The sequence below is a fragment of the Dryobates pubescens genome, chromosome 16, assembly GCF_014839835.1.
Source record: "Dryobates pubescens isolate bDryPub1 chromosome 16, bDryPub1.pri, whole genome shotgun sequence".
Lineage (NCBI taxonomy): Eukaryota > Metazoa > Chordata > Aves > Piciformes > Picidae > Dryobates > Dryobates pubescens.
The window spans coordinates 24,658,280-24,674,345 of record NC_071627.1 but is presented as its reverse complement, the minus strand read 5'-3'; the positions used below and the strand labels follow the sequence as shown (position 1 = coordinate 24,674,345).

Here is a 16,066-nt window from a genome sequence, read left to right as displayed (position 1 = left end):
TGGAAAAAATAACAGTTTTGTCCTCCAAGAAGGTACTGTGATAATTATTTAAGGTGGTCTCATTGTGGTGAGAAGAGAGAAAGTGAGAAAGGACTACAAATGGAAGCAAACAAGCTCTGCTGATCTGGGACAGCTGAGCAGGGTGCATTTGTACACAGACCCAGCCAAACAAATTGCAAAACCAATCTGCACATTGAACACAAATGTTTAACCAATGCTGGAAGCAACCTCAGCCCTGCATGAACACTGAGAAGCTGTTTCAAAGGAATGTGTATGCCTGACAGACAGTTACAACCCAAACAAAGCCATCAGGCACAAAACTGGAGCAGGGAGGACTGCAGCACTGCAGGTTCAGCCCATGTGCACAGGCAGGAATCCTTCTGATTGCCCATGAGGAAGAGTGTTTGCAACAGGGCAAAGCAAATCCAGTGCTGGAATGTACAAAAGCCATCAAAGCCCTGAGGCAGGGGTGGGGGACCCTTGATTTTGGCTCAGTTCATGATCAGCAGAGCCCTTACTTCAGCTATAACTTTCTTAGTCATCAGAGAATCTTTTCAGGATTCTTTTTGCTCTGTGACAGTTTACTTTGCATTATTATTTCCATTTGACATGGTTCAGCCAAACCTACCAGTCAGATACTCCAGTACAGCAGCCATGTACACAGGAGCACCAACACCAATTCTGTACTTGGGGTGGCCTTTCTTGATGTAACGTAGCATCCTTCCAACAGGGAAGATCACCCCAGCCTTGGCGGAGCGGGAGGTCTTGGTAGACTTCTTCTTTCCACCCCTGCTGGACATTTTGTCTGTACTGGGTCTGGAACAACACTCTGTAAATTAGGAAGAGGAGAGAAAAAGAAAAGCTGAAGGTTATCAAAAAGGACTGTAACAGCACATCCTAAACCTCCCAAGAGAGCAGATTTTGGGATAGGCCTAAACCACACAGACAAGTTGGCTTTCTAGAGGGTAGACACCAAGAAGCTCCAACAGCTTGACCCAAGGTTTCATTGCCATTGTGACCTTGGCATAATTTTACACAGTGAATATATAAACCAAGGAAACTCTCTCATTTAAATCAGCCTTGCCACTGATCTCCTGAAATTCCTGACAGATTAAACTGGTACCATTGATGGAGTACAGTCTGGTAACCACCTGATGTAAACCAGAGACTGTGTTGAAGCAGAGGCTGCTTCCCACCAGGAGACTGACACCAGCCTCAGCTCTCGGGGCAAAACTCTTGACTGGCCATTTGAACAGCTGGGGTGGGACTGCTAGGTTCATGGAGAATTACTTTCCTCATCACAGAATGGTTTGGGTTGGAAAGAACCTTAAAGCTCATCTAGTTCCAACCCCCCTGCCACGCACAGTAACACCTCCTACTACTAGCCCAGGTTGCTCAAGGCCCCAGCCAGCCTGGCTTTGAACACTTCCCGGGCTGGAGCCTCCACAACTTACATAGAATAAACCAGGTTGGAAGAGACCTTCAAGATCATCGCGTCCAACCCATCAACCAATCCAACACCACCCAAACATCTAACCCACGGCACCAAGCACCCCATCAAGTCTCCTCCTGAACACCTCCAGTGACAGTGACTCCACCACCTCCCCAGGCAGCCCATTCCAGTGGGCAATCACTCTCTCTGTATAGAACTTTTTCCTAACATCTAACATTTTCCTAACATTCTCCAGGCTCTCTCTTCCAATGCCTCTCCACCCTCACAGGGAAGAATTTCTTCCTAATGTCTAATCTAAATCCAGCTTCTTCCAGCTTGAAGCCACTACCCCTTGTCCTGTCACTCCAGCCCTTTGTAAAAAGTCCTTCTCCAGCTGTCCTGCAGCCCCCTTCAAACTGGAAGGCTGCTGCAGGGTTTCCTTGGAGCTTTCTCTTCTCTAGGCTTCCTAAAGTGTATTTACATTCCTCCAAGAACCAGACTGTCCAGGATGTATGAACCCACAGACCAAAGGCCTGTGATGGGCAGAGTGCCTCTCCTGTACACTAGATGTGCTGTTTTCAGAAGGATCAGAAATGAACCCCTAACAGCAACCAGCTATCTCTACATGGAAGCCTCTGCTGCTCCAACATGCTCTCTAGGAATCTGATGAGCTGCAACCTGCCACCTTTCCTTAACATGACAGTGGTCTAAACATCCAGCAGCTATCTGACAACTGTATCTCAGTGTATGTCTGGGAAGAAACCTGCTGCTGATACAGCTGTCAAACATTTTTTTCTCTCTTTGGTTTAGACTCAGGCTGCAAATACAAGCTGACACATTCAAAAGGGTGAAGGGTTTGCAGGCTCTCAAGGGATCTGCGAAGGCTTAGGCAATGAACTGAGTTGTGAAATCAGCTCAGAGGAAAGGAGACAGTCTCCATCTTGCTCTCCTGTGTGTCTGAACTCTAAGGAAACCAGTGGCATGCATCAGTGATAAATGCACCTCTGCACCCCCAGCTCTCTCCTTGCACAAATCCTACCAAACACAAACCCCTCACTGTGTTTCTGTGCTCCCCAGTGAAATCCCTTCCCACTTGCTTTCCTATCACCCCACTTCTCTGCTTCTCTTTCTGCTTGGTCTTGTTTATTCTGAAGTCTGTCCTCGTCCTTCTGAGCCTATCTGTATTTACCACATGCCTGATCCACAATGACTGGGCAAGCTCAGAACTAGGCAAAACAAGTTCACCAAGCCCACCTCTGAGCTCTGCAGCTCCTGTTCTGTGCTGACATGCTCTGCAGTCATCTTAATCTCCATGAGTCACTGGGATTCACACTGCATAACTATCAGATGAAGACCACTCAGGATAACTACAGAAACAAAAGTATCAACCATTTCATTTCCACTTCCACACTGCATTAATCAAGGGTTTACAGGTGAACTGCACCTTCAATAATTGCTTGTTAAGGGCAAATGGAATAATCCCATCTTATTAGCTCATTTTGAAACTGGTGTCAAAAAGCCAGACAGGACATTTTGGAAGGGGGGAGCCATCAAAACAGGCTCCTCCTCTTTTCCTCTGCTCTCACACAACTGTACTGTGTGAAGAGGAGGACAAAGCCTATGTTTTTGCCTTGAGAAGCTGCTTAAGTGGAGCTCACAACTGATTTCAAAACCCTTGCATTTAATTGCATTTCCCCCTCCAGTTAGCTCTGCCTTTGTTAGCAGCAAGGCTGGGTGTGGCTGGGAGTTGGCTATGGACTTTGCTAGCAATTTTTATAGTTCATTATCCAGTTTCATCCATGCTACAGATATTGAATCTCACAAATGTTAAGAAGTTCACTGAATCAAATTTGCACCAGGGAAAGCAAGCATGAAAAATGCTTCTTTGGTTTGTAGCTGGTAGGGAAGTGGTGAAAAACCTAACTTTGTCTAGGGAAAATCTGCAAGCCTTAGGCACTAAAGCACTGTAAATGAGTTTATGGGATAGCCAAAATAGTTGGAAGTTAACATGGAAATCCTTACTTCTTGACACTGGATTTTTCTTCTTTGGGAGAGTGTCACCTAGCCATCAGCTGCATTTAGATCCAAGCATGAGTAATGCAGCACTGCAGAATTACTGCCAAAGAGGCTCTGAGGGAGCTGGAGTGAATACAGCTCAGCCAACGTGAAACCCAAACAGAAGACACAGACGGACGGCCATGCTGCAGATGGTACCGGAGAGGGATACAAGAGCCCTGCCCTCTTGTCTGCAGTTCCAGGAAGACAGTTTTTCAGAGAAGTAAAGGAATTGGTTCCTTCCTATGTGGAACCAAACAGGTGCTGCATACCCCCGACCCTGGATGCACCCCAGCTCTTCAGAGTGCTAAGTCAACTGCCATGGGTCACAGTAAACAAACCTCCTCCACATTACCCTGCAGCAAAACACTTTGTTTCCAACCTCTTCCACCTCTTCTTCACAAGATGTTCTTCCCTTAACTACTATTTGCTACTGAATGCCTCCCAGCCTCCTGTCACCTGCAGCTAGCTAACACCTAGCCATATAGAGAATGGAGCTGGGGGTTGGTTTGTTTGTTGTTTTGGTGGTTTGGGGTTATTGTTCCTAAGCAGTTTGTTTTATCACTTCTGCAAGCTCTGGAAGTTAATTCCCCCTTTATGTTGTACTCCTGGTGAATGTCTCTTAGTAATATTTAACACAACCCTGCACCTACCTTGACAACTAACCTGATCCTCTCATACTGGACATTCAAGAGCTGTCTGGCTGGAAGTTTGTGCGTGAGGCAAATCTCTGCCTGAATCAAAAGGCTGGGGACTTGCTTACTGAAGAGAGGCATAACTTGGGGAAACTTGTAGCAGAAAAGGAGAAATGAGATAAAGATGATTTTCAGAGCTTCCTGTCTCAGGGATCCTCTTCCTACAACACGTAGTGACTCACTGTATCTTTAGATGCTTGGGGGTGGAGGGAGGAAAATTCCAATTAAGTATCAAGTACCATTTTGAATTGTGCCAACCATGTGATTTGGAAGGGGAAAAAGAACCTGGCATGGAAGACCTCCTTTGGGCTTAATTACAGATTGAGGATCCACACTCAGGTTTGCAGAACCTGTTTATCCTGCCTTGGAGCTGAGGGATGGCCCGGTGAGCTCTCAAAGCCTCTTCTCCAGCTCTCCACAGCAAGAGAGAAGGGAAAGAGAAGAGATTTCACTTGCAACAGCCACAAAAAAAGATTTATTGAAGTTGAATGTAAAGAGCATGGCAACAGATCAAACCCCAAAGCAAACCGTGTGCCTTACATGTTCTCAACTGGTTTATCTTTGTAATACCAGAAACTCTGGAATGCTGCCAAGCCTAATGAACCAGAGCTGTCTGCTGAGTCACTGCTAGCCAGCAGATGAGGGAGGCAACCAAAGGGAACCTTATCACATGAGCCATGGTTCAGCCAAGATTGGAGCAAGATCATTTACAACTAAAAGAAAAACCACAGGAGAATCAGTCGGTGCCAGCCAAGCAGTCAGACCGGTCCTGCCCCTTCCCTCCCCTCTTGCCTCCACGGTGCCATTTCTCAACAGCTTCTCTTCCAAGATGTGACAACAAAGTGGTTGAGTTTCATTGTGACAGTTCACCAAATGATCACTCTGACAACCAGCAGATATCACCCAAGAGGCAACTTATCCAGGTCCACCTTTGACTTCCAATCACATGCAATGCTCTGTCCTCCAGCGGCTCTGCCATGCTCAGACACGGATTGAAGACTTGCACAATGTAGGCTTCTGAAAGCCCCTTAAAGACTGTAGCAAGGTTCAGACTGCTTTCTAGGATCCCTGAGCTGACAGAAATGAGGATCTGATGGCACACTAATTTGGCTCACAGCAAAAGTTCAAACTATAAGGCTTCTCTGCTGTCATGCCTTTGTGAGCCAGAAATAAATTCTCTAAGAACAAAAAATAATATTAAAGGTGCAGTGATCAAAGCAGTTCTGTTTGACACTGGCTGTGGTGGACTCTGGTTGGCCAGATTGCTCTGGCTGAGGACAGGTACTCCACTAAGCCACACTTGCAAGTGTCATCTTCCCCAAATGCACCCAGGCAAAGGTTTCACATCGCTTCATTCCGCAAGCACACCCTGGTCAAAGGAGCCCAGTACTTCATTAGCTCAGTCAGCCTGACACTGCCATCCAACAGTAGTAAATAAACCCTCCTGCTATGAATAGTTTTCAGGTTCTGCTTAGAAATGACAAATTGCTGTGAATGCTGGTGCTGTCAGGCAGCATGGGCTTACATTGGTGTATTAACTGCACTCAGCAAACAGATGATTAAATTTAGATCTCTGCGATCCCATCGAGCAAGCCTAGCGGAATCCAGGAGCGCAATCCATTTACCCTACCACAGGATAAATACTATGATTTAGTAATTATTCTTCTCTTCTTTCCAGTACAAAGACTAAGCTGGAAAGTTCATTTCTGAATCTGAGGGGATTAATGCAGTGCTATTTTCTTCCCATTGTTTCAAAGATTAACAAGGTAAGCGCTGCCGTTCTCTCTTACAGCTATTTCTGGGCTGTAATAACAGCTGCTCGCTGAACTCCTTCTGAAAAGGTGCGTTTGAATTTGCTTTGACAACTCACTTGCTCTGCTCCTGGCTGATCAGGAGCCTGTCTGGCACATTCAGAAGAGACACTGCTTCTAGACTCCCTAGAAAATGGTCTCTAATAATCTTGTCTCTGCCTGCGAGTGTGGTTTCCAGGTACGACCGGACGCGAAGAAGAGTTAATAGCTTATCGTTTGCTCTGGCTTCAAATTGGAGCTGAAGTGCCTCATCAAAGCAGGAGCTCTGTGCTCTGAAACAGGGAGCAGTGAAACTAGCTGTGAAACGACCTTTCCAGACGTTTCTCACCTGAAAAGGTACCACCACAGACCTTCACCTGGCAAACTGAGAGAAGGAACCCCACGGAGGAATGCCCAGTGGGTGTGCTTGGAGATCAGCGAGACCAGAATGCCTTTAGTGATGACGTAAAGGGGGGCAGAGGAGTAACGTTTGCACAAGACCTTTGTGCAGACCAAAACACTGTTGCACAGCTGTGGACAAGTGGCAGAAGTCCCTCCTCGCCACGATGGCTCTGAGCACCCCAAACAAATACCCCCTTAACGTGCAAACCTCCAGGAAGAGCGGTGCTTCGGCCGGGCATCCTGCCCCCACAACACAATTGTCCTCACTGACCAGGGCTGGGAGCACTGGCATGAGATCAGGCCCGTGTGTACACCACAGCTTTTTGTGTACCAGGCAGGAAGCATTCAACCTGCTACAGCACCTTCAGTCACTGGACAGTTTATGACTTCAACAGCCAGAATAACTGGTTTAAAGAACACGTTGAGAAGTTCTTTGCCCCTTGGCATGTATGGAAGAAGGCAGAAAGGTAATCAAGAGTTCACGTGGATGCTTCCAAGGCAAGAATCCCCATACAGAATGCAATTTAAGACAGACACCATTCTGCTGGGGGGGGGGAGCATAACAGCTTGACCCTCTGAGGCGGCCACGAATGGCAGGACTCTACCATCATGCAGCAAAGACCACAAGTTGAGTCCTGCCCATCCTCCCCTTAGAATGGGTGTGGGCAAGGAACTATGGCTTGTCCATATCTTTATAGCACCCTTCCCCAACGAGCCAGCAGGCACTCCACTCTCTCAGCAAACACTTGGGGCTTCTTTGCCTGTTTTGCCTCTAGAAAGCACTGAGCTAACCAAACCCAATGCTCACTGCACTGCCCACTGGGTCAATACTCCCTCTCCCAAGGGAGGCTCTCTCTGGAGGCTTCTTTTTCCCCTCCTGTGGCATCCATTCCAGATTCCTGCTCCTGTATCCCTGCTTTATAACCTTGCTGGGGCAGGACTACTTCTTATGCAGAACAGTCCAGGCCTTGATCTTGGCTGTCAGGTTCGTACAGAAATACTTCTAATTTATTTGAGAGCACAAGATTCTGACCATTCTTCTGGGGTGTGATTTTATCACCTACCTTATCCAGAGAACATCTTTTATCAAAGCTATGCATTGAGATGTTGTTGTTTGGTGGGTTTTTTAAGCTGCAGAACCAGGCAGCTCCCAAGGACAAATGTAAACATACTGGTGTCTTCTAACTTTGCAGTGCTGGACTTTGGTGCCAGTGCTGAAGCACTCTTCCTGTATTGCTGTCATTAGGCCAAATTTTAGTCTTACCTCTAGATTTCAGATCAGTTATGGCTTAATGGACACTTGGCTTTACCGGCAGTCAGATGGGAGGGCTTACACACAACAAAACAAAGTTGCTCTTTAGCAACACAGAAGGCCTGGAAGATTTCAGCATGAAAGATTATGGATACCCAACACAGCAACATAACTTGTGACCATTACTAAGTGAGCAACAGTGTAGTTGCTGTCTTACAGAACACTTAACCAAACCAACAACCCACACAACACATTGGGGAGTTCTTTAGGGACCACTTGATGCAAAATATCTCACAGCCAGTAGCATCAAAGCAATTGTAACTGTCTTGTTTCCACCTAACTTGTCACCTCTGGTTGCACACAAGAACCCAGGTCTGTGTTCATTATTTGCTGACTTTCTCTCTAGCTGGTTTATTTCTTCTGCTTTTAGGAATGGGGGAGACAGTGGATCTGCAAAGTTCCCTACAGACCTGTTGCTAAGTGACAGCCACACACAGCCCCGGGAAATAAAATCAAAGGTGGTTCATTTGTATAGTCAAGAGGTAAGTAACAAGCCTCATCCAAACAGACTTCCACAGCCAGCTGCCTTCCATCAACCTCAATGAACCAACCTCAGTTTCACAGCACCCTACTTGAACATGAGCTGGTTCCAGCTGCCGGCTTCAGGTGAAAAATCATGGTCCTTCTGCAACTTACTTTTAAAAGATTATAGAGGAAGCAAAAGGTTCATAGGAAGGCATAAGTTAGAGAAGCAGCTTGTTCCCCTTGACTGCCTGCTACAGGCGCAGGTTTTGGTCTAAATCCAGGCGCTTGTGCGGAGCCCTGGGAACCTGCATTCACCTGCAGTCCTTGCAGTCCCCTTTGAGGAACACCCACAGCCAGAGACGGCCCCGTCTGGGCTGCTCAGCTCCTGCAGGCAGACATATTGCGGGCTGCACAAGAAGTGACAGTTCCCAAACAACACCCCGGCCCCCCTCCCAGCTCAGCCTTTATTTGCCACCGCTCTGGGAAGCCTTCGCTTTGAGGCTTTGAAGAACGTCATTTGGCTCTTTTTAATTACGCCGTTCACATGCGGCAGGTAACTTTTATGCCACAGTTTCTTCATCCCGGAGTGCAAACAGACCGAAAACACCTTCTGCTGCTTTCCACTCGCGCTTTTGGCGGTCTCCCCGCATCATCTTCTCCTGCCCGGTGACCCGGGGTGGGAGAAGCGAAGGAGTCCGTGCGGACGTGTGAAGGGAGGCGTGGGGAAACCGCGGATCGACCCCCCCCGCCGTTCCCCGAACCCCCCCTCTGCAGGGCCAGCGTCTGCGGGGTGCCCACCGGACCCTTCCAGCCTCCACATCCCAACCCCGAGGCGGATTCCGCAGAAGCGACCCCGCCGCTGCCACCATTGCGCTGGGCGCGGGGTGGATCTCGCGGCTTCACCCACGGCGCGACACGAAGGGGCAGGACCGACAGAGCGCCCGCCGCGGCCCGAGCCCCGCGGCTTCCCCGGGGAAGAGCCAGAAGGGCAAGCCCCCCCTCCCTCCCTCCCTCCGAGCCTGCCCCGGCTGTAGGGGCCCTGAGCCCCGCGGGCCGGCTGCTCCCCGCCGCGGCAGAGCCCCTCGGCGCCCCTCGCACTCCCCACAGCGCGGGAGGCCCTTCCGCGCCCAACGCCGGCAGCGACTCACAGCGAGGTCTCCGGGGCAGGACGCTTCCACTCGGTCGGTCGGTCGGTCACCGGCGGCGGCCCCGCTGCCTCCGCTCCGCCCGCGGGGCCAACGGGAACGGCTGGAGGGGGCTGGCGGCGAACTCCCACAATGCCCTGCGCGCCCGCGCCGCACGTCACATCCCTGCCGCTCCGCCCCGCGCCGCGCCTGGGCCCCCTCGCTGCGCGCTCCCGCGCCGGCCCGCGCTGCTCTCGGGCCGGGGGCGAGCGGCGCCGGTGCCGCGGCAGCTGGCTGCGTGCGGGGGCTCCGCCTGCCCCGTGGAGAGCTTCGTCCCTGCGCGGGGCTGGCCCTTGGCACCGCGCTCTCCGCAGCTGCTCCTGCGCCCGGAGAGCCATTGTGTGCCGATCGGTGTGCTCCCAGCGCTGCGGTGCAGGAGGGCAGGGTGGGGGGAGCGCCGCTGCCCTCCCGAAAGGAGGTTTCTCATCCGGGCAGCGAGGAGAAGGAGCGATGGGATTGTTCCTGCTGGCCTGGGGCGTGCACGCTCTGGCTGCTGTCCTTGTGCTGTACAAAAATGGCTTTCTGCCATTTTATAAAGGCCCCAGGTGGGGATTTGGAGGAGTTTCTGCTTGGGAGATGCTAATGTGCTTGAGTGGACCTTGCTGGATTGGAAGAGCTGGGGTGCTGCTGCCCCCCGCCCACACGCCCAGCTGACAAAGGGAGAGTGCATCTCATTCTCTTCCTCCTCTCCTCCTTCCTCTCCTCTCCCTCTCTCCCAGCTGCCTCACCTGCCAGTAGAACAGGGTAGCTGCTGCGGAAGGTTTTGGCCGTGGGACACACAAATCATAACAAATTGCTGTGTCACAGAACACTGCTGGCTTCCTAACGCTCCCAAACCCTTCTGCTGCTCCTGCCTGAATGGAGCAGCATCTTGCTTCGATGCCCCAAATGGGATCCCAGTCCACAGCTTCTTCCCCAGCGTCCCTTGCTGTTGTTTCATGGCCAGAGCCATGATGGGTGTTGGTGGCACGGCAGTGTGACACCGCTCCAGCTACCAACAGCTAGTAGAGGCAAGGAGTTTCTTGTTCTCCATATCAGCCCCCCTGAGCTGCAGCTTGGCTTGGTCTGGTTTTTAATGCAGCTAAACTCTGCATCCCCCGAGACATCTCTCCCTAGGCTACCCTGCAGCACGGGGTCAAATGCAGCCTTGGCCTGGCTTTGCTCCCCAGTGCTAATCGCAGCCTCAGTGCTATTCGCACAGGCGGTTTTGCCTAACAAAGACTCCCTGCTAAGTCCAGTACCCTGCAGTCCCTGATTGCCCTTAACCCACTGATATGGATACAGTACTCACCAGGCCATCTGCCGTGGCTTACAAAGCTGGGGACACACGCTATGTTCCCTGTGTTCCACCATCTCCCTCCCACCTCCTCCTCTTCATTCTCTGCTCCCTTTTTTCTTGCTGGCAGTGCTGCCCACACAGGAACCCTTCTCATGTGCTGTGCAGAGTGCTGAGCAGAACTGGTCCTCCAATGCTTGGCTCTTCCTACTCTGTTTTACTGTCACCCACATGAGTTTTATCTGAAAAAAACCCACCAAACCTCAAACCAAAATACCCAACCCCCCAGCCCTGGGTGCCTGTGTTGACACGAAGAAAGGGCAGGTCATAGAAACACAGAATCATAGAAAGGGATGGGCTGGAAGGGACCTTTCAAAGGTCCAACCCCTCTGGGACATTTTTAACTAGATCATGTTGCTCAGACCCCTAAACAACCTAACCTGGAATGTTTCCAGGGATGGGACATCTCTCTGGGCCAGCTGGGCTAGTGTCTCACCACCCTCTGTAACAAGATTCCTCCTTCTCTCCAGTCTGAATTTCCCTCTTTCAGTTTAGTCCATCAGCCCCTGCTCTGTCACCCCAGACCCTGCTAAAAAGTCGGTCCCCAGCTTTCTCTTCAGGCTCTTTATGTACTGAAAAGCCACCAGAAGACCTCATTAGAGCCTTCTTCATGCTGAACAATCCCCAGCTCTCTCAGCCTGGCCTCACAGCAGAGGGCTTCCAGCCCTGCCAGCCTTGCTGTGGCCTCCTCTGGCCCTGCTCCAGCAGGTCCCTGTCTGTGCTGAGCACTCCAGAGCTGCCCCAGCACTGCAGGGGGGTCTCAGCAGAGCAGAGGGGCAGAAGCAGACAGCAGGAGTTAGTTGGGAAATCAGTGCAGGTCACTTTCTGTGCTCTTCTACCATCGTGGCTCCTTCTGTCTGGTTTTTGGGTGGTGGGCTTTGTGTTTGGTGGGGTTTTGTGAGTTTTCTTTCTTTTTTTTTTCTGGAGTCTCTGCTTTTCCAGAAAGCCTTCAGAACATGGATGGTGAGGACTGATGGAGTGATACCTGCCTGAGTTTGCAGAGGGCCTGAACACTTTGTCCATGGAATAAGATGCTGTTGGCCATTTTAAAGCTAACGCTGACTGGCTCACCTCCCCACAAAGCCCAGGTTTATCCTCCTGGACATGTGCTGAGCCTTCAGAGTGCCTGTTTGGAGAGCACACAGTGTGTCACTAGTGTCTGACAGGGAGCCTGGCTTACGACAGCCTGTGAAGCTACACTCCATAAACCACCTTGCTAAAACAGACCTTGGCTTAGGTTTTATTCCCTTTGCCAGGTTAGTGATGTATTTATTTATATATGGAATAACAAAAAGCACCTTTCCAGAGCTCCACTGTCTTTAAGATTAATATAAACAGTTCTGATTCTTACATTCTTGTATTCTTACTTCATCTTGACACCCTGACTCTGCAATCAATTTGAGCAAGCTCAAGGGACTCTTTGCAGAAGATAGCTCTGAGCCATTTGGAACATAAACACTTAACTTGTTTATGCAGCATAGGTGGCCGAGAAGGAAATATTGCTTGGGAGGGGAGAGAGCAGCGTGGGGAGGGTTGTGCTGCACGGTAATCCTCCTAAGCTTAGGTCAGTGTTTGCACTTTGGGACAGCTATCATAATTCTGAGTGTGTCACCTCATTTGTCACTGGTGTTTATTTGTCACCCTGTGCTTACTGGGTATGCAGAATGCGATCTCCAGGCTTGCTGAAGTATCTCTTCAGGATGTGGTGTGCCCAGCCAGGACGTCCCAGCTGTTTCCCTTCCACCTTCACATGGTCAAAAGAAAGTACAGATCCCTCAGACACGACCAACTTCTCTGAACTCCCTTTTTTTTTTTTCCAGACTGAGTGCCTAATTCATGCTCCAGTTAACTCCTTACAGTCAGGCTATGATCAGCTCTCTGTGCTTGATGCTATTGGCATTTGGGCATTCTCACATTCTCCATCAGATAGGCACAGTGACCTCCTACCAAAGCTAGTCAGTGTTCAGCATGCTCCCAGTGCAGCCCACAAACTGCACAGCTGTTCCAGGGGAGGATTATCTGTGATCTCCAGAGGGCTGACACTGTCCTGCGGCAGGTTGCTGTAATCCACCCTGGTGTTCCTGCACTGAGAAATGACTCACTGGAGTGCTTGCCTGTGCGAGGGACAGGGCTTTACTTCTCTTTCACTTTGGTTTCCAGCCACCATGAAGACATAAAGCTTCTCCTTAGTAAAAATCTAACCCATCAAGATCTTGAGTCTGCAAGTGAATTCAAGCACAGGCTGGTGCTGGAACCATGGTGCATTTTGATACCTGTTTCATGTAGGGTCAGGGCCATTGACCTTCATGATCACTTTTTATCTTCCTTACCAGAGCCACTGATCTTCATGAACCCTTTTTCATCTCCCTTACCTAGCCAAACACAGACCTGCACTTTGGTTTCCAGCTCACTTCCAACCCCCACAGCTGGTTTTGTGGAAGCGAGCTGCTGTTTCACACTCAGTCTTTGTCCACCTGAGGTGAACAGAACTACTTCCATTTTCAGAGAGCTTTGACATCCAAGTCATGACAAGTGTGAGGCTATTCCCCCTCTTCTGAACAATTATTTGTTCCTGCCTGCACGGTCTGGAGGCACTGTCGAGTGGAGATTGATTGCCAGCTGTGTTGCTCTGTAGCAGAAGTGCCAGCTGATGTTAATCTGTTATGGGGAGATGAATACTTCCAAGGCACAAAGAGTGGATGTCTGGGATTCACTTCCCAGACAGAGAGGAGTTAGTGCAGATAATTTGCTTCTTTTGTTTCATATTTGTTGTAGGCAGGATACTTCTTATGGCTGTTTTTTTTATGCCAGCCATGACATTTGTGTTAATCAAGTGTTTCAAACATCCCTGTCAGTTTAGTGATTTCTTTCTGATAGTAAAATAGCAACCAGAGGAATTTTTGTCTTATAAAATACTCAATTGCTTTGAAAACATCTGAAATAAAAATATCTCTCTTTATTTTTTTCTCCCTCCCCCCCACCAGGGGACCAACTTTTTTCCATTTTAAATCTGGATGAGGAGAGCCACTGTGATAACTGCACTTTGTAACCCAAGTTAGGAAGTTGTGCATACAGCTAATGGATGCTTTGACTCCCCCAAAAGCCAGTCTGCAAGGTCATGATTAACCTGGAGACCAGGGCCAGTATCAACCCCCAGTACAATACACTTCACAGCCTGCTCCTTCCAGATGAAAGCCAAATGCTGGTTTGAGCTCTGAAATCAGCAGTGTGACAGTGACATCAGGGAATGCCAATGCTTGTTTCCAAGCAGTGTGGAAGAAGTGGCCTCTAGAATAAGCCTGGAGCACCCTGGAGCACCCAGAGCTCAGGCAGCTTTGTCTGCTGTCCTGCAGGCAGCCTCCTGCTCCGAGCATGACCCCGCTGCAGGTTGTGCATTGAGCAGAGCAGTTCATTCTCTTCTGGTATCTGAAATGGCCTCTTGCATGACTGCCTTTATAATGTCAAGTGGCTGGGGAAAGTTCTGGGTTATTGTGCAAGGAAAGTATTAAATCTAAGAGCTATGATTTATATTATTGAGTCAGAGGAATCAGAATGGCATCCCATGATGATCTGCTCAATGGTTGCTGGTATCTGGTGAAGGGCTTGGTGGGTAGCCCTGTACTGATAACTCATGTTTCTTATTTTTAGTTATTAAATCCCATTGCTTCCCCAACATTAATTTTCCATGTAAGCAATAGCTGGAGTTGCCAGAGGGATTTGATATAATTGCAGATGGTAGGAAGCAGAGTTGGTAATTGCAGAAATGCAGAGGGAGATGTCCAGAAGATGATCTCCTATTAAGATGTGGCTGTTGCTATGGAATACTTTGCTGCTCTGCATGAGAGCTCCATGATGCATCATCTCAAACCAGAGGTTATTTTTAAAGCAGACCCATTTCTTTGCCTGCAAAAGCAGAATCAGATCACCTCTCTGAGGAATATGCATTAAAAAAGCTCCTGTGCTGGACACCAGATATTATGTAGAATATAGTTCACGAAGGAGTCAAGAGAATTAGAGCCCAGGCAGCAATGAAATCAAAGGCTTTCATCCCCATCTCTTGAGACAAACTACTCTTGGAATTAAACAAAACTTCTCTTGCAGATATGAAGATCACCAACTGTTATAGCAAAAAAGCTTACCAGAGGCAAATGTCCTGAACTGCATGAATTCCTTCCTATCAGAGAGACCAGAATTTCTTCTCTTTGCTTTGAAGTTTGCTCTCTGTGTGGACAGAGGGCTACAGAATGGAGAAATGATGGTGCTGGATGTTTGTGATGGGCACAGAAGACTGAGAGCCCTGGGGCTGTTTAGCCTGGAGAAAAGAGGGCTGAGAGGGGATCTGATCAATGGCTGTCAATATCTGGGTGTCAGGGCGAAGGTGCCAGGCTCTTTTCAGTGGCACCCAGGAAGAGGACACGGAAGAATGGATAGAAGCTAAAACCCAGCCAGAACTCAGCATCAGGAGAAAATTCTTTACTGTGAGGGTGCTGGAGCCCTGGAGCAGGCTGCCCAGAGGTTGTGGAGTCTCCTTCTCTGGAGACTTCCAAAGCCAGCCTGGATGTGTTCCTATGTGGCCTGCCCAGGGTGATCCTGATTTGGCAGGGGGGGTTGGACTGGATGAACTTTGGAGGTCCCTTCCAACCCCTGCCACTCATAGCTGCTTCCCTAGTGTTTCATAAGAACAGTTTCCATCTCTGTCTGGGAGATGTTCTAAGGGGAGGTAAAGAAAAGGGTTAGGAATTTTGAGTTTAATAATGCTGGCTCAGCAGTTCCCACATCACAGCTGTCACTCAAAGTCCATCTCTAGCACTTGGTGCAGAAGTTGTCTGCAGAGAAGCTCTGTGTCAGGACAACAGAGAGAAGAGAATTCAGTAACAGACGCAGATGGCAAATTCTTGTGCTTGCTTTGCTCTTCTCGAATACCTGCACGCTGGGAAGTGTCTGTGCCATGGCTGGAGCACGGGAAGATGGAATCTTGGAAACAAGGGAGAAGCAAGGCAACATCTCCCTCTGCGGGAGTCCCCCAGGCTCGGCAGCTGGCTGACTGCTTGTCGGCTGGACCGAGCCTCCTGCTGGCTCCAGAGAGGCTGGGTGGGCTGAGAGCCAGCCGATGCTGAGGTGTGACCCATAATGACTGCTGACTGAAGTCCTGGCTTCTTGGCAGCTGCTCACGATTTGTGCTTTGGAAGTGTTCACAAATGTCAATGAGAAACCCAATTTCTAACTTTTATCTGTGTTGAAATTCCCATGGGCTGGCCTGGCCTGGATCAGCAACGGTGTGGCCAGCAGGAGCAGGGCAGAGATTGTCTCCCTGCACTTGGCACTGGTGAGACCACACCTCAAATGCAGTGTTCAGTCTTGGGGCCCTCATCCAAGAAGGACATTGAGGGGCTGG

At 49.5% G+C, this 16,066-nt stretch overlaps 1 protein-coding gene across 7 annotated transcripts in view; it reads right to left on the bottom strand.

The window, feature by feature from the left end:
• LOC104309640 (core histone macro-H2A.1) overlaps positions 1-9,417 on the bottom strand; it is a 44,558-nt gene extending 35,141 nt beyond the window's left edge. For 3 of the 7 annotated variants that reach the window (XR_008462648.1, XR_008462647.1, XR_008462649.1), the window contains exons 1-2: positions 9,300-9,417; positions 629-829 (exon numbers count right to left, since the gene is read on the bottom strand). Coding sequence is in view for 4 of the 7 variants with exons in the window: in XM_054168713.1 (XP_054024688.1) it covers positions 629-800 (172 nt within the window). In the remaining 3 variants the exon portion in view is untranslated. The remainder of the gene's footprint in view (positions 1-628; positions 830-9,299) is intronic. The other 4 variants (XM_054168712.1, XM_054168714.1, XM_054168715.1 and 1 more) reach the window with 2 other exon arrangements.
• Positions 9,418-16,066: the final 6,649 nt, after the last annotated feature.